Raw genomic sequence first — 23520 nt, 5'->3', positions numbered from 1 at the left:
TTAATTATATATTTGTTGTATTCCAGATACAGCTTTAATCTTGATCTTTGTTATGTAATAACACACCACTTAGTAGTGATTTGTGGATCCTGGTAACTAGACGTAGAAATATTTGCTCAACTATTTATTTCATTTATCTAGTGATTTGATTATTATCCAAACAGGGTAATGAGCTAGTATGTCCAAGCATGCTTCCCTATGAATGGCTAATGTCAAACTTCAAATGACCTGTCTTTATTACACATTTACTAGCTTAAAAAAGATTCTAATACCTTTTCTACATTCCCATTCAGTAGGAAGGCTGTGAATTGGAAATGCTGAATAGCTTGCCTGTGAAGTAATATTCAAAAACTAAGATGGAGTTTGAGAAGAAAGGTTGGAGGCTTTGCATTTCAGACTTATGTTTCATTTAGAAAATATACTTGTCTTAACTTTTAAAGAATAACATCATCTTTTCTTGAGGTTGTATTAATTTTTGGGGGGCTTCTTTTTGTAATGATCGGGTGAAAAACAGAATCACATTTTGGACCGATGTGAGAGAATAGTTTTTGTTTTTAATCAGTCTAGCTGGAGAGCTGAAAAATCAATTATTCACACAGGTCTAGTGTAGAATATACCAAACTGCAACATCAGTTCTATAAATTAATCCTACTGAATAAATTCCAGTGGCCAGTACATGTTCTAAATGCCACTTAAATTAGGTAATGCCTTTCTGGTGGTTTTCTGCTCGTAGAAAAATCCTACCATCTGTCTTGCTATACCTGGTAGATACTGCTCTTCGTGGACATTCAATTAGAGAACTTCATCTTTTAATCTGTTATTTAAAAGCAGTGATGTGAAGCACCAGTCATTTATACATCCGTAGAATCCATTTGGTATGGACTTAACATATACACTGTTTGCATTAGGATTTTTCTTAACTACACACAAATGTAGATACTAAAAATGAATTTAACTGTTTTAAATGTGCATATGGATTCACATGTGCAAATAAGTACTGTGACGCTGGTGGGGATAATTGTTTTGAATGCTCAGAGAACCAAGCTCTGAGAGCTTGCTATGACAGGGACTTCAACTTGTGCTCTTTGTAAGTGTGAAGACCTGCTTGGCAGAAAATGTTTCTGTAATTTGTTTTATATGTAGGATTATTATTGTTTCTGAGCTTTCTATTGTAAGTTTTTCACCAGTGCTTCTGAAATCTTTTGTTCAAAGCTTCTCAGTGGGACTAGAATGCAAAACTATTCATGTCCACATAGCAGGGATTTTTAAGTATCTAACATAATTGCAGGGTAGGGAAAAATAATCTGAGCTCTCAGTGCTTCTTGTGCAGCTCGCCTGCAGTCTTTATTGCTGCTGAATTTCAAAGATCCTCCATGTTCTCTGGGAGGAATTCTCCTGCAATTAAATAGCCAGAGTCCTCAGCTCCATGTCTCGTGGCATCCTCCTCGGAGGATTCTGACTGTGACACCCAGGTATAACATTCCAATTTCTAGTCAGGCTTCAAGAAAACAAGGTATTTAGCTGAGGTAGATTTTAATATGACCTTTAGAATCTGCAAGGAGATGTGAAACTGGCTCAAAATTGACAGAACAACTCCCAAAGAAGTGCTAAAGAAAACATTGGAGGCTTTGACAGGCAGGGGAAGTAAAAAATAATAATAGCAATAAAAAAAATCTAGTTTATCTTTCTATTTTTAGGTGTTTACAGAGTGTCAAGCACTGTAGCATCTATATCCTCATCAGCTTATCTATAAACCACTTTTAAATAGGTATGAGAAGGAAGAAAGGAAAAGAGGATCATTTTAAAAGGTGGAGTCAGTTTCAGGACTTTGAGATTTGCATGAGCAAAAAACTTTCCCTAGATTTGGTTAAATGAATACTCAATGAGGTCATGGCTTTTGGAGTTTGTCTGTGTAGGGAGAAAAAATTCATGGAGCTATAAAAAGATAATTTCAATCATTTTAAAAGTTCATCTGTCTATTGTATTTTTGAGAAAGTTGTCAGAATAGCTAGCTGATGCATTTTGTGAAGAACAGAAGGAATTTTAAAATATAGTAATATACTAAGCATTTTGCCTCTTTAGAAACTCATTTTACAGCTATTTTATTGCAAAACGCACTGTCAAACCACAGACTGACTTTTTAATGTAAAAATAACAGTTCACAGCCCTGTAGAAGAATGTAAGACCTTCAAAGGTATTATAAGTCTGAAAAGATGCATTATTGATTATTTAGATGTACCTGACCTGGCTAGTGACCTGCAGTGAAATTCTGCTTTTGTCTTCAAGGTCTAAATATGTTTGAAAACTCATGTCCTAAGTAAATAAATTGGCACTCTACAAGGAATTATAATCTGTTGTATTTCTTGCACTGGAAAATCAGAGATGTGGTTGCTCTCAAAGAAATGTTGGGGTTCACCATGCTAACCCATTACAGCAACTGTGGATGCTACTGGGGATGATAAAGCAGCTGAGGTATAGCTGCACACCTGCTTCTATAATTAGCTCTGCCAAACTTTTTTTGAGGGGAAAAAAGTACGTATTCATCTTTTCTCTCTGACATGCATATAGAGAGACAAGAGACCATAGCTGGTGCTATTAGGGATAGCTGAGCATCCGCAAGTGTGCTGTACTATTGGCCTGCTAAAGTTTGATGTCATTCAGTAGCCTCAATAAGGCTCCTGAAAAAACTGCCTTGTTAGTTATTCTGATGTTTACCTGTTTTTGTTTTCAGGCTATTTCTTTTTCTGAGAGACCTTAGCTCCCTCCTTAATTGACAGGAAGATGAAAAGGATCAGGAATGTGTCAGGATTGAAGATGTAGTAAAGAGAAAGTTTCATGTGAAGGATAAAGACCTTGTGATTCAGCAGCAAAAAAGAACAAGTTAAGAAGGTTCTTTTTCACCTTCATTAACAAATATAACCTTTGTATCTGGGGAAGGTTGGTGAGATATCTTAGTGGTTGCTGAGAGATTTGGACTGCATATGTTATTTCAGAAGAATTTTTCAGGACAGTTATTAAACTTTTGTCTCCTCAAATTCGTAACCAGGAAGACCCTATGGATTCAGGATGTAATACATTCCCTTATTTGTAGCATGTCTATACAACAAACCATAGTGAAGACTAGAAATACCCAAGAAGCAGTGCTAATTGGTTCTGGCTGTGTTCCTTGCTACCAAAGTCAGATTCTTGTATCTGTGCTTGCATGTGTATGAATGTATTCTATGCTGCCTTCCAATTTCTAGACTTTTCAGGAACAAGTACCTATGGGATATCTTCAGTTTCTTCTGGGAATGCACTAAAAGATTTTAAAGTTGGACTTCCTCTAATGAATATGTTGTAGGTATTTATTTCGTGAAATAATGCTAATTTTATTGACATTCCTGGAAATATGCTGCACATACCAGCATTAGGACGGTATTTAAATATGATTTAAAATATATATCTATCTTTTTATCTTGTTAGTGAATGTAGTAATAGAAGATCAATACTGTAGTTATTGGTCGTATGAATTCAATGTTAGGCATAGAGCCTACAGCAAGACATAGAGGCACAATATGGATTAACAAATTTTGAATGAATTTAAATAAACATTCTTTGGAAGGGGTGAATGATTAGCCAGCAGCCACAAACACTTCTGTGCTGCAGTTCACGTTCCATGGGAGTTGGATTAGGGTATATAGACACGGCTCATCTCCTAAAGGGCCTGCAGCTTCTGGCTTATTACTTGTGCTGAGTCAGGTGTTGGCTTGATGTTTAGAATTTGTTTCCTCCCATTGATAATGTCCTACTAGCAGAACTGCAACCTCTACACAGTCATTAGCATCATTGCAGAAAATGAAGATGGAATTTTGCGGATGTTTGAGGCAGAATCTGATTGACTTAGAGACTTCTGATTTTTTTGATAGTCTGTTGAAGCAGTATAAGGCTGTTCAGTGTGCAGCCCTGTATTCCTGTATCTGTCATGAAGAATCTGACAATTGATGTTGGATTGTTGGCACTCTGTATTCCCCCTACTGCCCAACCCTGCTTTTCTTTTATTGATTTCTGAATATAATTACACTGAAGATAGTACTTTAAGTCAAGATAATACTGGCAAGGATTTCAGCTTTCTAAGTTTTAAGTTATTTTTTATTTTTTTATTTTTTATTTCATGTGTGTGTGTTTGTATTTTAAATCTTTAAAAGCTTCACCATTTCTTCCCTGCAAGTAGTGGCATAGACAGAAAGGGAAAGGGAGGCAAACTATTGCCATTGAAAGCTCTGTTGAGGGCCTGGAAAAATCTTTTGTTACGTTAGATACTGCAGTCGCTGTCTCCTAGTTCTTTCACCACCAGGGTGCCTGGAGCCATCAGTGTATAGCACCTAGTCTCGTACTATTTCACTAAAGAGAGATTCTGTCATTTCATGGTTCATTAAATAAACGCATCAAAATCCAGGGAAGGCCAAGAGATGGTGTGTGTCAAGATGGCCCAGTGAGTTATGGTGATGAAAGATCATGGTTTGCTGTAATCAACAACACTCAAGGGAGTGATGTATCTTATCATGTCTAGTACCCTTTTACTCCTTGCATCACATGGTTGATGGATTGGGGGCAGCCCTGTGTGATTATTGATGTTTTTCATCTGGAGCTTCAGAAAAGTTTCCTAGCCACTCTTCCCTCAGTAGTTAACATGACTTCTTTTTTTTTTCCTCCTTACAGTAAACTTTGTGGTTTCTGTCACTGCTTTGCCCTTTCATGTTCAGGCTGACATCAGATCTTGTGTGAAACAGTACCATATCCTTTTATCTTAATACTTTTCTCTGTGATTATTACTTTGCTGCCTTTTCAGGTGGGAACTTTCCTTTGTTATGTGATTTTTCTCTGATCATTTTTGTATCACTTGGTAATATAAAGGTGTATGTGTTCTTCTGTGGCCCTTTTATTTAAATGATTTCTTTATCTGTCTGTCAATGTGAATAATAAAATAACTTGAGGAGACAGATGAACAATCCTGATGAATGATGAGATGTAGTCTGTCCAGACATCAATGATTAAGTTATAAAAGTTTCTTCAAACTTCAGTAAAATGAGATATTCCAAGAAAATATTGTCATCAGACTGCAGTGCTGTCGTCAAAAAGACCTTATCTGACTGATAATCAGATTCAATGAGCCCATCATGGTTACTGGAATTCCTGGACTGATACAGCAACTGGAAGTACAATCTGCACCCATGAGTCTGTCGAAAGGATGAGCACTTAAAAATATCAAGTCAAATAACGGAGTTGAAGTATGAAAAGTCCTGGAAGAGATATGACCTTTAATGATCCTTGGAGTCATGCATATGAAGTTATGCATGCCAAGATCAGATGCCTGCTTTCACTCCAGACATGGAGGCATGGAAATCCTTTGATGTGATGATTCAACTTTCAGGCTCATCATTTATGGTAGTCCACAAGGAGTTCCTGACAGGCAGGCTTGTGGAATTGATAGATTCACTTAGGTGTTGGTTTATTGCCCTGCTTTTGAAGCATCAGATAGTGGCTCATATTCATGCTGGGGATTGTTTCTGTGATGTCAAATTGCTTTGTCTGTTGGAGCAAGAGCTCCCTTTCTAAAAGATCATTTTCTGATTTTTTTCTAACTTCTAAATTTTTCTGTAAAATCAAACTTGATGCATGGAAAAGATTGTGTGGAGAGACCATATAATATCAGTCATTGTGTTCAAGTAATATTCCATTGACAATATAAATAACACTATCATGGTCACAGCAGTTGAGTGTTCCAAATACACACTTTACAGCGTACATTTGCCCTTGGACGCAGTGAATGGTATGTATAAAGCCAGTCATCCAGCTTCACTATTCCCCTTGGATAAAAATCAGAAGCTCAAGCCAAAGTTCTGGATGCCCTCAAAGAATCCTATTCTTTGAGGTCAGCCAAATGATATACCACCAAAAACTGAGCAGATTTCTTTATTTAGGATCGCTCTGTAGATGTTTTTCATGGTCCCTGATTCAGCATTGTATTTAGAGACTCTGCTGGGGTGAATTTCGTACTATATGTCGTTAGGAGCTTTTCTTCCTTTCCCAGGTGGGTCAAATAATTAAATACAAGATGGACTACAGGATAGCTCAAGAGGAGCAATCTAGCAAGACTGATAATACAGAAGCAAAAGTGGTTAAGATGTGGTTTGATGGGCAGACTGTAATGTTTCTTCTCACAAAGGATTCCTGCCCATGTTTCAGCAATCCATTTGCCGACTTATCTTTCAGCACAGCAATATTCTCACGAAGTGTAAGCACTCTGTGTCAGAATGCTTCTTTCCTTGCAGGATTCAACACTTGGAAATTCTTTTTCTGACTGCATTAGCAGTTCTTGGTAGTTTTCATGAAATTTAGTCTGCAAACATGTCTTCCTCTTAGAAATGATGGTACAATTGATTTGTCTGCATTTGTATGAAGTTCAATTTACTTTATTAAGCATTTGCCTTGTTACTGTCATTAACGTACATTACACTCTCTAACGATATTCTAGCTTTAAACTTCTGTTAGAAGAAATGTGGAGTTCTCTTTTTACAAAACAGCTGTTCTATATATTCTGTGGCCTTGATTTTCAAATAATCTGTCCCTTGCTTTGTAACAAGCTCCACAAAGACATGCAGAGCTGGGACAAGTTGTAACAACTTAGGGAAAGGAGTGGATGTTGGCAGGTTGGGAAAGTCATAGTTCTTAAAAAAGAATGATAATTTTCCAAGGATGAAACTGTTACGGGGAATCTTATAAAGTGAAGCAGGCAGAGGAGTCTGAAATGCTAATAAGGAAAGGACTTAAAATGAGTGACTTCTGGCTTTGAAGCCATTCTTCTTTTTAATTTGCTACAAATAAATGTGTGACTCATGGGTTCCAAGGTTCTATTTTTGTTTTCCTATTTGTGACACACCGATTTAGCCTTGTTGCTGTTCTGGTGGTATTTGCCCTTTAGGTTGATGGCGTTTATTACTGAAAGCATGAGCTTTTTTTTCTGGAAAGTGTTCTCTAATGCTGTGACAGCACTAGGAGTGAAGGTTAGGGTTCTTGCTGCCAGATAGGCTGCGTGCTTTTATTTCTGTACTGGTATGGGAGATAGACACCAGTACTTCTCTTCCGTGCAAGGAGGCAAAGAGTGATGGGAAATCAGTGCTTTGGTGGGAATAGCAATAATCACGGATCAGTCATTCTTTCAGACTTGTTTTATGCAGTTGTGTAAAGAATAATGTGATCACTTAGCAGTTTTTACACGCAATAATTTCTTCAACAGGAAACAGTTGTAATAGGTCATGTTCAGGATAGGAAAACTCACCTGTTGAATTGTTCCTGTGAAGTGCAGGCAGGAGCTCACCATCACACTGTTTCTGTGCCAGAGATGTCAGCTTTTCTATCTTTTTTCATGGCAGAGATGTTGAACAAGAGTGTTTTCTTTTTTGGCTGATACGATGAACTCGTTGAAGACTACAGGAAAATCTGGCTGATTTAGTCCTTAACCACCCACATTTTCAGATTGTCAAAAACTTGCTGAAAAGCTTTTTGAAACATTCTTACTGCGTACTGAATATAGAGAGGAATTGGTGATTAATGACTGGCTTTTAGCTATGAACACGCACTGGCTTTGTGGTTATTGGTATATCCCATCGCTATTCTGGCATCAATTTCCAGTTCCTAAAACCTTGTCCCTTAACTTGAACTGTAGATTCTTCAAGGTAAATACTGTTCCTTCTTTGGATGTATCTGTGCATACAATGTAGTACAACCTAACAGTAAATTTATCTTGCTGGCTTTGGTTTAATTTCTTGTCAGAGAATAACTCCTGGATGGAATTTTCAGAGTGGATATCTGTGGGATAGATTTGCATGTTTTATGGTGCCAGGATATTAAAATACTTTTTTGACTCTGTATTACTGCACAGAGTTAGGCGTGTGGCTGTGTGAAAATGGTTTCAAAGGAAAGCATCTGCAGTAAGATCCTGGGGGGGGGTTGCAGGCTTTTGATAGTGTAGGATAGTGCACTTCTCCCTGTGGGTTTCATTTGCTGCCCTCCAATGTATCTGAGCTATCAATGCTCTTTACAGCCTATTGCACTGAGCTGGTCTGTACCTACAGTGCTCTCTCCCTCCCTCTGGACTCCTGTTGGCCTTTGAGCACCACTGCAATGAACATCTTCATTCCTTTTAAACAAGAAAAACAAGGAACTGCCACAAAGGCTGTATTGCTTTTCTTTCTGTCTGAGATCAAAACCTCCCATCAGTTTATCACTGTTGTAAAGCTGTTCTCAATAAAGCATAACGCTTAATCAAAAGCTTGAAAATGCAGTGCTAATTGTTCCAAGCAAATTTAAGCTGCCACAAGAGTGGCAGAAGAGGTAAGGCAGTAAGTCCTCCTTGTAAAGCTCTGTTTTTGTCTATTCATGTGTCAGGGCTGCACAGAAGGATGTTTGAACCAAAGGAAAGAACATGACAAGCAAACAGGAAATCCTGTAAGATAGAAATATCTGAGCAGGATCATTTCTGTAACAGTTTTGATTGACTTTGTCCATAGTAATGACATGTACAGGTGGAGTAGATGATCCCTTTGCTAAGGACTGACTGAGATATACCTGTGGGTGATATTCACAATGTATATAGCTTAGCTTTAAACTGCCTTGTTTGAGCATCAGTGGATTTGGTTGCTTAACTGGGTTAAGAATGAAATGTCTTAAGTTTCCAAAACTGAGCATGAAGGTATATCAGAGCAGACATCCTTGTGACATTAATTTTCAGGTCTTCAAATAGATCAAACTATTAGGTTTTTTTTTTCCTAAGAAAATGTTCCAATATATAACAATCCTAGAAAAGGAAAGACATTCAGAAGATTCAATGTCCAAAACTAACTAAAAGGTAATGTTTCTGGCCATGCTGAAAAGAACCACATATCTCAATCCTGGAGATACAGCAGCAGATATCATATATTGTGTTACCAGTCTGAGCTTGCAGCTGTTAAGGCAATTTTCCTAAGAAGTTGTTCCCTTCAATCTATAAGAAAAAATCTTTTTTTTTTTTTTTTTGGAAATAGTAGCAGTATATAATTGTTTGGAAGAGTGATTTATTTTTCATGAATGCTGGATGGTCATGGATTGAACAGTTTAAAAATAAAGTAAGTGTTAGGGCAATAAAGTCCCAAGGATCTGGTAATATAGAATGAAGTTAGTGGTCTGTCAGATTTCTTCAATTTTCTGAAGCCATGGTCAATAACGTTGCAGTAAAACTGAGCTATGAATAGTGTTTTTGTCATTGACTGAAAGCTGCTGTTACATGATATTAAAGAAATAAAGATTTAAGATTTTTAGCCAGACTGCAGTACAAAATTAATAGCCTAATCAAGGAAGCAGTCTGAACTTTTGGAAGGTAAATGCAGCATGTTTACAGTGTCAGGTTCAGGGATATATTATATGCGCAAGTTTTGGCAGTGCGGGAGGAGACTGAATATGCTGCTTTTTTCTTAGATTTTTTCAAATTCACTGACCTGCAGAGAATTTGCTTGTTCTATCAATGACAACTATTTTTTCAACAGTGTCAGTCAGGGGAATATTTACTAAAGAGAGGAAAGAAAACCACCCTCCTAGAGCATCTCATCCCAGGTGGCCACTGATTGAAATCCTCAACAAACCATTCACAGCATGAGAGATCAAATACAGACGTAGTTTTTAAGGGATTGAGAAATAATAGCTACTGGCATAACTGCAGCATCAAAATTAGATTGCACTGGCTTGTTTCAAACTGTTGTGGATCATCTCCTGAAACCAGAATGCAACACCAGTCCGCAGTTGCAGCAGATCCTCTTCAGCAGACCTTGCAGAGAAATAGTTTACTCCAGTGGAGGGCCAATCCTTCAACATTCAGTAGTGATGAACAGCAGTCACAGCAGTCCCTCAAGATGGAGCATCGCCTGCTGTGGTCCCCTGGAAGAACTTTGCAATGTCTTAGCATAAGATAAACTGATCTTAAAGCTTGCCATAACTGACCAGTTGAAAGTTGTGTGCATTGCATAGGGATGTTAGGAACATGGATGGGTTGAACTCCTCCGAGTTTGTTCTAATTTGGTACTGCTGATTTTTCTTTTGCCATAGAATACAACCTACTTTGTGCTATACAGAGAACTAGTAAGGCTATTTAATGTGCTGTGCTCCCACACGTGACTATCCTGTTGCCCAATTTCCCATATAAACAAGTCAAGGTACAGTGGTACAGTAAAGAAGAGTTGCAGTTCTCTAAATTTAACTATATACTTTGGTCTTGATGTTTCCTTAACAGCAGTCCAGTTACCCATTGTTTATTTTGTTTGACATATTTAAACTGAGAAATTCACTGTGTGTTTTTTGTCTTATTTATTTAGATGGGTTATTCCAATGGAATTGTGATTGTTATAGAGCTGATGTAATATTTAGGGTAGATGGTGTGACTGAAAATTTTGAAATTCCACTTTTATGCCGGGTCTCACCCAATAATATACAAAATTGAAATCTTCTGCATATTTTCCTTTTTATCAAACATGTAAGTTGTGCAAAAACTGTCATGGTTGTGGTTAAGGACCCTAGTAGCTTTTGTTTTTAATTTCCTATCCTTCAGAATCATTAAATTTTCACAGTCAAAATCCAGATGGTACTGCAGAGCTTAGTGTAGTTTTTGAGATTTTTTTTTGTTGTTGTTTGTGTTGATTATAACTCTCCGCAGATAAAGTGTAAAACTGTTTGAATTTTTGGCCTTTGGCCTTGTTTGGAAAGCTGCTGTCAGCTTCCAGCATAAACCAATTCATATTCAGTGCACAGTGACAGCTTGCTGGTGGGGAGAAGTGCAGCCATGAGCAGACCAGTTTGCCATTGCCCAAGAGTTTACAAGCCAGTGGACCTTGCTCTAACTAGTGATACTGTTTCCTTTTGTTAATAGACAGTTCACCCTCTGTGCTTTTTGCTAGTTTGCTTGTTTTAATTCCTATTCCTCTGTCCTATTCTGAAAAGTCATTGATTTACAAACTCTGAGGAACATTTTCCTGTGGGGATGGGGAATACAGACTGAAGATTTTTAATCCCTTAGATAATTAAGCATTAAAATAAATGATTAAAAAATTATGAGGCAAAACCACTCTGTTAGTTTTAATATAAAAATAATGTACTTCTCCCTGTGGAATGCAAGGGAGGGAGCTGCAATCAAAATAAGGGGAATAAAAAATTGAATACCCAGAGCTTTTTTCCTCTTTCTAAGTTGCTTCCTTGATGCCTCGCTGTGTTTAATGGTGCTTTGCCAAGCAGTTGGGAGGAGGGCAAAATGAGCATGGACTATATAAATGGGACATTAGATGGAGGAATGATGTTATGGACTAGGCAATCTGAGGAGTATGACAGCAGAACAGATTTTGCCTTGGGGCTGGGTAGGAGAGATGTGTCCCTACAATTCCAAGTACTAGCAAAGCCATTTAGAGTCGTTAGAAATCTTTTTATTGGGGGACTATCTAGACCAGGGTCTCTTAAAACTCTATCTGCCCTCGCTGAATAGGCGGAGAGAGAGAAAGTGGAAGCCAAATGCTACAAAGACCAAGGATGGGGTAAAGGGCATTTTGCATCCAAAGAATCTCTGTAGCTTACTCTTCCTTACAAGCAGAAAAGCCTTGGGTTTGATTTTGTCTAAAACAACATCTAATATTCCTGCTCTTCAGCAGAATATTCTACCTCTAGGGAACACAGGACTTCAGCCTTTTATTGGTGGTGTTGTGCTGGGGTCATTGTCCTCTTCCTTAAGATGAAATTTATCTTTAATAAAAATGTGATGTTTAAGAGATGACACCAATTAAACTTTTAAAATTAAGAGTTTATTTCAATTGCTTATTGCAAAGGAAAACAGAAAGGAATTATGGCTTTCCAAGATGGAGAGAGAGATTTATAAATTGTGAAAGTTTTCTCTGCAACCCATTCTTCCTGGCCTCTTTCACTCCGAGATTTGTGCCTTCCACCTTGCAGCAGAACGATGCCCACTTTTATCTAGTTGTGTGTTTTGGTTTGGTTTAATAGCTGGCTGGTTTTGCTTTTCCAGATAGAAAGTTCCTTGCTCAGGCTTTCCAGTCAGATGTTTTGTCTTGTGGTAGTGTCTGGAGACCTTAACTGAGATCACAGCCCTGTTACTGCAGGTGATACTTCTATGTTTATAGTGAGGTAAGTCTGTCTGCTGCACTTGCAGTTTACACAGACAAAGGGTGAAGGGAAATAAACTGTAACATCCTTACCTGTCGGGCACAGAACTGCAGCACCAGGTTATTTGACATGTCTGAGCTACAGGTGGCTGCAGGGTGAGATCTCCTGCACAAAGTCATTTTTGTGGAGGTGCCTGGATTGGCGTGCTGGGTATGGGAAGCAACAGTGTGGCTTCCTCTCCCCTCATCTCCTGCCAAGGCAAATTCCCATTTTGGGTTACACTGCCCACGGGTAGATCGGGTGACTGGTGCTGGGAGAGGAGCGTTCCAGGTTGGTTTTGGTGAATGCTTATACTCTGAAATCAGAGTCTTTAGGAACTAACAATAGTTTCTCAAAGGATCTGAAGGTAAGAAGAGTCTTCAATCCTGTCTGAGCCTTTTTTGCAGCAAATTGCTGTACATAAATGGTAGATTGGTGGTTAGGGGTAACCATCATCAGTTTAGGCCATGGCATTTCTTGACAAGGTGATAAATATTTAGGTCAGATACCAAACAAAAAATAAGGGCTAACAAAGTATTTGTGGAATAGAGCTTGGGAAATTGGGTTGCCCTTGAATGCCATCTGTGGTAACCCTTTCTCACTCTTCTGAATAAGGTTACAGATTTGAGTTTGCTGTGGAAAAAATAATGCGATTTATAGCTCAATTAGGGTGTAAAGACATAAGCATGAAGGTCAGATGTTCAAACAGGAAAGGTCATATCATATCTACATCTGTATTTTTTAATAGTGTATGTCTTTGCTCTTTGGGACTGACAGTTCCTAGAAAGGATGGAGAGCTTATTCTTTAATATGATAGCCTGCCTCAGGTAATTGCTCGATGGCACAGTTAATAGATACCTCGCAGTAAGAGAGGCTCAGTGTCATTGAAAATGTTCTTTCAATGTGCAGTGATGTATAACCTGCAGAAAATGCAGTTGTATTAAGGAACAATGCAGGGTTAGGCAACAACAGTGGTGCGAGTCCTAATAGTTACTTACAGGAAAAGAAACCTTTCTTCATAAATGAAGTGAAATAGAAGGACCATAAATAGGATGCAAATAAAGCTCCATTTGAAGTCCTGTAGTACCAGAGTGTTGTAAAGGAGCACTTATGTATTGGTTATTGTGCTAATTATTCTCAAAGTGATTTCAGCCCCATGCAGGAAGTCACTTAAAGTCCATGTATTGCTTGACAGTGCTGCAGAGGATGCTGAAGTGAGGTCTAAGTGGTCCATATGCAACATTTGATGTAAAATCGTGGCACTGCTTTCCTGTACAGGAGCAGTTTGCTTTAATGATCAAATTTCTTTTTGAATGTGCCTGTGCAGTGATGTTATGTTGCAGATGCTGATGGAGTAATTTTGCTCTCAAATAATAAATGTATATTGCAAGTAGAGTTGTGGCATTTGGCACGGGTAAACCTATACAAGCTACTCTTTTTATCTGTCTGCTATGGAGAACATAAAATAGCGTGTTTTTTTCCAAACTAACTAGATAAATCATCATCTGCTTAGGCTACTTCCGCATGGATTGATTACGCTTCTTATGGCCACTGATATCACCTACAGCACTGTCAATCCCCCATTAAAGTCAGGAAGGTTATATCACAGTATGATTTGAAGATTTGATCTTTTAAACTCTGCTTTCCTTTCAACAGTGACTGAGAGTCGAGGGATCCTGGAAAGCATACAGAGGTTTTCCTTACTGCCAACTTACTTGCCTGTGACCTATCGTATCCACAACGCAGATGTTTCCTTCTTTCTGAAGGAAGCCAACCAGGATATTATGAGGAACTCTAGCTTGCAGTCCCGAGTGGAATCCTTTCTCATCTACAAATCCAAGAGGCCACCGGTGTTAAATGCCAGTTATGGACCTTTTTCCATCGAACAAGTTGTGCCCCAGGACTTAATGCTGTCTTCGAATCCATTTGGATCTACTAACAAGTTCTCATTTAATTGGAAACTTAAGGCCTTCATAATGAGTAACAAAATTTACCCTAGCAAGCCCAAAGTCCAGGTCCTGTTCTACATCGTGGGCAGGGACTGGGATGACTACAGCACCACGGAGCGGCTGCCCTGCCTGCGGGTGTTTGCCTTTCGAGAGACGCGGGAGGTCAGAGGCAGCTGCAGGCTGCAAGGGGACCTGGGGTTGTGTGTGGCAGAGCTGGAACTCCTAGCAAGCTGGTTTAACCCCCCCACAGTTGTTGCCGGCCGTAAGAAACCAATGGATCATTCTCAAGGGAGCCCTGTGGAGCTTTACTATGCCATACAACCAGGAGATGAGAAAGGAGAATGCACCAAGGAGGATGTTAGGAAAAGTAATGGGATCCGACCGGGGCGCAATGACATTGATGAGTCAGGACCTCCCTTGCAGAGGATTGGAAGTGTTTTCCTTTACCAGACACATGCTGGCCCTTCCTTAAATGAAATTAGATTGGATAATAATATTGCCATCCGGTATGCACCAAAGACTGTCAAGCAAGGTGACATTTTGACTTTCCTTGTATTTATTGCTAAAAATTCAACAGAAGATCAATTCACACTGAGGTAAGGCTGTTTTTTTTTTCTTCTTTGGTACCTTATTTTTTTCTACTCTTGGTGTGGGAAGTCGATTTCTCATGTATAATTTGCCCAAAAATCCCTCAATTACTGCTCTGCAGAAACTGAATTCCAGTTAGTTGACTTGATTTTTCTTGTATCGTTTGGTCTAATATTGTATGAATTGCTGAGATGTGATCTCTTTGAGTAAGAAAGGACAATTTAAAAAAAAAAAAAAGCTTTTGAGTGCTAGTTACAATAATAAAAAATAGACCAGGGACCCATATGTGGGCTAATAAGAGATAACATTTAGAGTCTCCTGAGCTAGAGTTTGTGGTGCTCCTAATCTCTCACTGAACTCATGTTAAGATTAGTAAAGCTCAAATCCACAAAGGTATTTATAGACTTCGAGCAAAAATTAGGCATCTAAGTAGGATTTATACGCTTAAACTTCTCCCCAGCTTGTTGTAAGCCTGTTTTACATGTTGAAACTCAAACATGCCATTATTCACATAAAGTGTCAATAAGGGCAGGGTGGTGGTGGCAGCTTTTTTTGGTGTAATAGAACTTCAAGTGCCACACTGATTTACTTGGTTGCTTTTCAGTCATTTGGGATATTAGTAGGAAGCTCCTTCTAACCACCAATCCAAGAATGAACAGCAAAGACTATCAGGCTATATGCTGGGGCAAACTGGGAGTAGATGTGCATCGCATGTGAGCAAGGCTGTCCGGTTGTCCTCTCCTTCCAGGTTTGCCACTCTGTGTGCCAGCTCTACAACTAGGGTTGTGGGTCTGACAGTGCCATGGGGGAGTGGTGTGTGCAGAGCTGCTGTCTTTGGCTTACCCCCTACCAACGAGTCACGTCAGCTCTTTTAGCACTGGAGGTAAACACTGTACCATGGCTTCTGAGATTGACTGCCTTGTCCTGGGTGTTTGTCCTGGGGATGAGCACTGATGCCAAAGCTCAGGAAGGCTCACAGAGTGCCCCTCCTAAGGGGCTTCATGAGTGCAGGAGGTTTGCTGCTCCCTTTGTCAAATGTCAGAGGACAGGGGACGTGCTGGGTGCCTTCACCTAAAAAGTTCACTTCTACTCTGACTTGAGACAAAATACTCCTTTCTCTGGTGTTTATATATCTCAAACTCCAAAAATCTCTGGCTAACATCACGTAGGTGTTTCAGGCCTCAATTATTAAAATAGCACAAAGCTGTAAATGCAACTTTGTTGGGCTTGCATGTATACCTCATGCAGGATTGTCCCCTCTGACTCTGCTGACCTAAGCAGCAAGGGCTCAAACTGTTCATTTTTAAGATTTTTTTTTTTTTCAGGGTGGTTTGTGTGGGATTTGCAGAGGAAGTGGTGTGCCATAAAATCAGGTCATTTTTCCTTTACAAGCGTGTGATATATGGCTGAATAACCACTTGGCTGCTGACTTGAGGACAGTTATTTCCTCTTCATGTGGCAGAGGACAAATACCAGTAGGATAACCACTCTCCTTACCACATCAAGCTTGTATGTTCTGAGTCCATCTGCCAACGACAGGTTGCTTTTGAGTGACTGCTTTCATGACAGACAATCTGAATTCCTCAGTCAGCAAACATTCAGGGGCATTCTTCTAGCTTTCTGTATACTAATGGCATTGAAGTTACATAACTTCACACACACGGAGACTGCTATAACATTTGAAAATTTGTTTATATATAAAAGAAAAACTTTTCTAAGAGAAATAAGGTAAAAAAAAACAAAAACACAACTCCAGTGGCTTATACACTGTGAATGCAACATCTTAGAAATCTGACTTCAAAGCATCTGTACTTCCATGATCTGTGATCAGTTAAAAGTAGAGCTAGCTTGTAACTATGATAATTATAGTAAATGTAGGTTTATAAAAACTTTCAAATGTCTTGTTTTGCTTAAATTGGAATGAAAACTGAACACCTAAACTTCTAAATGAATGCTTCTAACATTAATTTTCTGAACAAAAAAGGAAGCAATGCATTTGATTTTTGCCTTTTTATCTTAAAATCTAAGTTACCATAAACCAAAAAAAAAAAAGCTATTCATAGATAGCAAATAACAGTTAAAAATGAAAGCTGTGGCATTTTCTTCAAAAAATCAGTTTGTATTACCTTTTAAAAACAAACTTTTACAACGATTTGCTGTTACTCATACCAGTTTCCTGAGTTTTGATTTTTCTTGACCTGCTTTTTCTAACAGTAACTGGATTTCACCCAGACTATAATCAGCTATAGTATCAGAGTAGTTATAATATTATCTTTTCTACCATGCTGCTAAACCACCATTACTTCTATCTCTTTGATCGTGCTATGGCATGTCTATTTTTTTTGTCAAAATTGTAGTATCTATGTTCTGCAGTCATCCCTCCATGAACTATACAAAGTTTATTCAGTTTTGCATGGTTGCTGAGCTATATGTATCTTCTGCTGTAAAAGCAGCCACTAGGTAAGAACAAAAATTGAGTTTGATTAAATGCTTTGGGTAAAATTCTTTTCTGTGTTGGGAGCTGTTATAATCCCAGTTGGACAAGGAGTTAAAGCTTCTTTCGGGGCTCTCTGTTTAGGAGGAAATGTCTCTCAGAGTAGTTAGATACTGAAGCAGTCCAGCAGCAAGCAGCAAAGGTGGGGCTGAGGTTGGCAGCACTGCACAGCAGCAGACCAGTGCAGGTTGTACAGCTTAGGAGTGGCAATCACAACAAGCAAGAGTTCCCAAATAGAAGTTTCTTCACCGAGACTTGAGCGCCTTGCAGTCCTGGTGCAACTGTGTGCCTGCCCGCAGCCCTTGGGGGGGACTGTGTTGGCCAGCCCCAAAATGTTGCTGAAGGTTTGTGTTGGCTCAGGCTGCCCTTGGAAAAGGGATCACTGGTGAAAGCCTTAAGATAATAGTGAGATAAGACCGCTCAGAACAGCTATACGTTCTTTGTCAATGTTAGCCTGATAAAGAGTAACTTGCACTGTTTGTGCTTTGTACAATAATGTTAAAATTACATTTTGTTCTGTGTGCAATGGCTCAAGCATGGGACTACACATTCATGCGTGTGCGTGCAGCTCTCCTACGTGGCTTCTGTCGAGATCCACATCAGCTAAAAAGCACTGAAGCCACTGCTGATAAGGTGTGAAGAGCATGTTTACTGTGGTGACTTTAATTTCTCTGAATACTGGCCTTCGATTGAATTAAGATTTCCAGCCCTAAAATAGGGCCTTATATGCCAGTTTACAATATCCATTGTCCTATGTAGGTTCCCTTGTGGCATAGTGAACTAAACCAAAGAGAACATTTGTTATGCGCTGCCTGTTCTGATTTCAGAACGGATTGTCAAGCTGGCATTGTGTAAAAGCCACCAGAGCCCTATTCTATGACCTGGCTGAATTTTAAATTCCTAAAAACTGTAAATTCTTGTGCCTTGTAGGGGTACAGACATAGGGTCAGGGTAGATTGAAGGAAATGCAATTCTTGTTAGAACATGTAAATATGAGGGCATGAACAGACATGTAGAAGGTCCTTTCTGTCAGTTGAGATGGAGTGAAAAGGAGAAGAAATGACCCACTAGTGTAAATACTCAGTGAAATGACTGATCAAAATCCATAGGGAAGGATAACAGGCCTTGTCTGCTGTGAGCGTTTGGAAGGAAATGGTGTGTCTAAGGAGAGAAATGCAGGTCGGGGAGAGGAAGAGCAGTCTTTGGCCTCAGCTGTTACACAGATCACTCTGTTATCCAAATGGTCCGTTCTTACCTTACAGTGTATGGATTTTCACCAATCGATGGCCAGTTATTACATGACAGGCATATTTTTTCTATTTTTTTCAATTTGAAAAATATAAACTAGTTGGGGAGAATTCAGGGTTGCACGTTAAAGCACCCTATATGTGGTCAGGCTGCTTCAAAGGTCATAGAGAAAGTAATATCTGTGTCTGATAAAGGAAAGGAAAACACGAATTCTTTCCCCTTCAATATAACTTTTATGAGAAAATCGTATTAATCTTTATTTTGAAACTGTCCCTTATATTTAGAAGTCCTATCTTGAGTGGCAGCAAGACTTGGCAACTGTATTCATAAAGTGAGGCCAAGGGCTGCTGGCAAAATGCTTTTACCATTGCTTTTGCTCCAGTGGACTGGAAATCATGACTTGAACAGATGGAAAATATAGGATGTACAGGTCAAAAAAGAAGAAACAGTCATGCAAAACAACCACAGTCAAAATTTATTCATCTCTCCTGAAAATTCTTTGTTTTGAAACAATTATGTTAAGAGCAAACTCTGTCTCCTTTCTGACAGGAAATTATCTCCAGGGGGATCTTTGGAGAAGCTGCTAAATACAAAATATATAGGAAAAGGTACCTGTGCTCTTTTTTCTCAGACTGCTGTTTTGTGCAGTAGTGGATGTGAAACTGATAGACTGTTTTTAATTTTGTGAAAGAGATGGACCATTAGGGCCAAGGTCTAGGCTTTGGTTTTTAATGAACTAAAGAAATTAAAAATATTTGTCTTGACTGTATAGATGTGACAGAGGAAAGGAAGGAGGAGATAAAATGTAAATGATGGATAAATATGGAACACTGGTGTACGTCCCAGGTTGTGAGCTTGAACTTGAACACTGGGCCTTAAGAAGCAGTCTGATTTCTCAGCTTGTGTTGCACACTTTCTTTCTCTTGGTCTTGGCCAAGTCTCTTCACCTCTCTGTAGCCATTCTGCCATTGATGCTGTAAACAAGTATATGAAGATGATGATTGCATGCTGTATGCAAACAATGAGTGATTATAGCTTCCTAGTGAAGCAGTATTAAATGCTTTTATAAAATAAGGGATTGAACATCCGGTGCCTTTATCCTATTACTTTTTTTTCCTTTTGAATGCAAATTAATTATTAATTGTGTTCTTTGTAACCGGCTGTGCAGGCTGGTTGTGTGCAGAGGCATGAATGCTGTAGAAAGAACATCCTAGCCCAAAGAGAGCAGCTCTAGAGCCCACAGCTCTGCCTCCGTGATCAAAGGCAACCCTCAAAGCCCCTTAACGCTGACCAGCACAGGACATACACTCTGTTGCCACACAAACTTCTTTATCATCTTTTCACATGCTGATGACCAGAGAAGGCTGAAGACTCTGTCCTTCCCTTGGAGAGGTGTGGAGTGATCCCTGAAACTTGTGGGAAATATTCTGGTCTTCATCCACCTCTCTTTTCTCCAAGTTTCTCTCCTCTCTCCTCTGTTTTCTCCAGGTTTCACGATGGGCGTACTGGAAACTGAAATTAAATGGAAATTAAAAGGAAATTTTTATCTGAGGTTTTCTGCCAAAAATGAAAGTCAAGTATTATTTCATGTCAGTTCTTTAAATACTTTCAGTAATTCATGCTTCCAAGCTCCTAGTGTTATACAGTTACAATTCCTGTAAACTGCAATCCCAAGTTACTGCTGGTTATTAACACTGTGCTCTGTTAGACAATTGCAATTAACATATGTATGGATGCCACAGTTCTTTTCCAAACTTAGATTCAGAAAACTCATGTCTACAGTGTAGACTTAGTGTTTTTTTTTTTCTTAGCATGCTATTGTTGAGCCTAGTAAATATAACCTTCCTTTTCTTTTAAAGTCGACAGTATTGATGTTTTCTGCTTTCAACATTTTGAATTTGTTTTCCTATTTCTGGAGATAAATCAACAAACAAATGGTAGAGACAGAATTGCTCTAAGGTACATAATGTTAGGTGTAGATATATACATATAACAGTATAGCTATTTTTTAACAGCCATTCAATTTATAATTATGCTTAGTAGTGAACACTGTGCAATAAATTATATACAGTTCTTACCCTTAAAGAAGTAAAAAGTTATGAGAACAACAGACGATTACATATCCTCTAGTTTCCCAAATCTGTTTTTCTTTTATTTTTTTTTTTTCAAGGAAATTGTGGGAAAACATTCTTTTCATTACTTCATTCTGAAATGGAATCCCAGATACTGCGTTTAACCAGGACACTGGTGGAACTGTGCCTTTTTGTTGCCTCCATGTGTTTTCACATTGTGATGTGGATTTTGCCAGAAGCTGGCAGCACAAAATTGTGTGCCATTGTCAGACAGGGCAGCATGAAGGCATCCCAGTGTGGAAAGAGGGATGCGGGCAGGATCTGATGCTGCTCCCATTTGTGAGAAGTGCAGCCTGGTTTTATGGTAAGCTTCAATGTGGTTTTGTTGCAATTGTTGGATGTCCTTTCCATGAATGCTTGGCATGTGAGGGGAGAGCTGTATCCCTTGATCAGCTGGTGGAGCCCTACTCCACTGTGGATTTTTTTCCCCAGTTCATAAATTTTAGCAGATGTAACTGCAGCAGAAGCATGGGATTACGAGCCCTTCACTGACTGCCCAGAAGCCTCGGCCCTCCCTTGGTTAGTCTACGGCATGCGCTGCCTTGTAGCTCCTCTGCTTGTGCCTTCCAGTAACGGGGTTTCACGGTGGAGACTTGCATTTAAGGCTGCGCTCCCCAGGGAAGGTAAGAATTGGTTGTAACATAGGTTTGGAAAAGACTATATGATAAGGCAGAGCTTTTAAGGCTTTACAAGCCCCATACAATCAGACTTAACCAGTATTTATGATCCCTGTGCAGAGGACAGTTTAGGAGCGGTCTGTCGCTCAGCCAGGCATTGCACTAGATCTCTTTGGGGCTGCTCACAGTTTGGCTCACTTTGGCGCACCTTGGGCTGGGTTTCCAGTTAGAGAATCCTATCTTTATTGTTTGTATTCTTTCACATTCGTAGCTTTATGGCCTTAATCATTTTCTGTAGCTGCTGCTGAGTGAGTAGCTATTGGAAAACTTCAGAGTAAATCCAGTTTAGCTTCACTAGCAACATGAAATGTCCTGATTATATACTGTTAAGTTGGTCCATGCTATCCTAGCCTATATATAGTTTTGAGCTTCACTGTCAAACTCTACGGGCAGATTTCCAGAGGAGAGAAATAGAAAGTATAAAATACCACTATTTTTATGAAATAACTGAAGGTTGTATTAGAAACTCCTAAAACTCTGGTATTGTGAGAAAAGGTAAACTGAGGTTTTGTATGTGACATTACTGCATTTGTAAACCAAACTTGGAGGTCAGAAATATCTACATACCATTATTATAAAGAGCTTGTTGTCTGTCTATAGTATTTTTAATACCTTCTTTCTGATGATAATTGTGGGAATATGGTGACTAATGTGAAATTGTGGTAGTGAATAAGCAATGCCCATTGATAATATGGATCTTTTTCTTAAAAAGCCCTTAGAGTTTAGGTTATGTGAACTTCTCTTATTTTTCATTTTATCTAACAATCAATAATAATCCAGCAAACATGAAAAAGGCTGCATAAATACATGAGGACAGTGGAGTTGAGATCATTAGCACTCAATTTGTGCAGCAAGAAAATTTGAACAAGACTGACATTTTATCAAATTGCTTGTGTGCTCTTCTAGTGCTGAGCTAAATCAATTTATTTTTTTTTCCTAGTGCTGAACTAAATCATATTTTAGAAGTAGAAACAATCAGGCAATAAGTAATGATCAGGAAGGTTACCAGCCACATAAAAGTGTATAATGAAATGGGCTTCTCTATGGGCCTTAAGTTTATGTGGCTATTTCATGCTATTCCCAAGCCTGAATTTGTACCTCTTCTGACAGATTGAAAAGAATCCTAATCTGCATCTTTCTCTACCTTCTTCTATAGCTTTGGTTTGTTCTGTCACTTAACCTTAAGCATGGGTGGGGATGTTTAAACAATTTGTAAAAACCCTCTCTTCTCTATGGCATTACACAACTGATTCTTTCTCTTCACATTTTAACTACTCCCCTGGTCTGATTTGGCCAGTTTAAAACTGAGAAGAGGAATCCACAAAAAATCCTTCTGATTCTTCTGCGGCAGTCTCTAAACTTCAGCTGTCTCAATGCCCAGTCTCGATGTAAAATAAATAAATAAATATTCTGTATTTTTTCCTGGGTTCTCTGTCCCTCTGTTTCTCCACTGCTGTTTGTTATTCGCTATTTTAGTGTTTAGTGAAGGTAAGGAGATTGTGTATCCAAATGTCTGATTAGATTTTATTTTTCTGTACTTGTAAAGTTTAGCCAAAATTTTATTAGTGCAGAAATTTCCACGCTCAGAGAGAAGTCTACGTGTGACATCAAAAGGTCTTTTAGATTAAAATATGAAGGGCAATATCTTTTAAAGTTCATTAGTTAAATGGCCATTTGCTAGTGTCTTGTATTTCTTTGCTACAAAAATCACACTTCTAATGACCTTCTTACACAATGCCTTGTCTCTCCTCCTTATGTCCAAGACAGATGAAAAAATATATATATTTTAATTTTACAGCAATGTACAGATTTTTATCTTTGAGCCATGTTGATCTCCAAATTACTAATGATGCCATCTGAGTATTTTCAGGTGAGCTCACTGAAAGATCACTAGTCTTTCAGGAGAGTCCATTGTTTCTTTGGTCGTATTTCTGTATTCAGATGAGTTATCCAAATCTTTTGATAAGTAGCAGTTGCAGTGCAGAGAAACCAAGAATGGATTTTTCTCTTCTTGTCCAAATTCTCCCTTTAAAATCTGGTATTGATATGGTTGAGTAGATAGTGTCCTCTACAAGGAGCTGGCAGATCTGGAGTTTGTCTGTGACCTGTTGGATGAGCATCAGAAAACTTTGGGTTTTGCTGTGATTCATCTCACTATATGGGAACTAAAAATCATGTTATTAACAGCTTCTCTGTAAGGTATTTCCTATTTAGGATGTATT

The 23520-nt window shown here is 38.7% G+C and overlaps 1 protein-coding gene across 13 annotated transcripts in view; it reads left to right on the top strand.

Annotated features, from left to right (window-relative positions):
• Nucleotides 1-23520, top strand: part of TMEM132D (transmembrane protein 132D) — a 288698-nt gene that overhangs the window by 84600 nt on the left and 180578 nt on the right. For 9 of the 13 annotated variants that reach the window (XM_080559647.1, XM_080559648.1, XM_080559655.1 and 6 more), the window contains one exon: nt 13867-14755. In XM_080559647.1, the coding sequence (XP_080415773.1) occupies nt 13995-14755 (761 nt within the window). In that variant the 5' untranslated portion in view covers nt 13867-13994. Of the gene's footprint in view, nt 1-4067; nt 6275-12073; nt 12193-13866; nt 14756-23520 lie in introns of those variants that run through there. The other 4 variants (XM_080559646.1, XM_080559656.1, XM_080559657.1 and 1 more) reach the window with 2 other exon arrangements.

Source organism: Anser brachyrhynchus (assembly GCF_964034855.1).
Source record: "Anser brachyrhynchus genome assembly, chromosome: 17".
Classification (NCBI taxonomy): domain Eukaryota; kingdom Metazoa; phylum Chordata; class Aves; order Anseriformes; family Anatidae; genus Anser; species Anser brachyrhynchus.
This window is presented reverse-complemented; position numbering and strand designations above follow the sequence as displayed.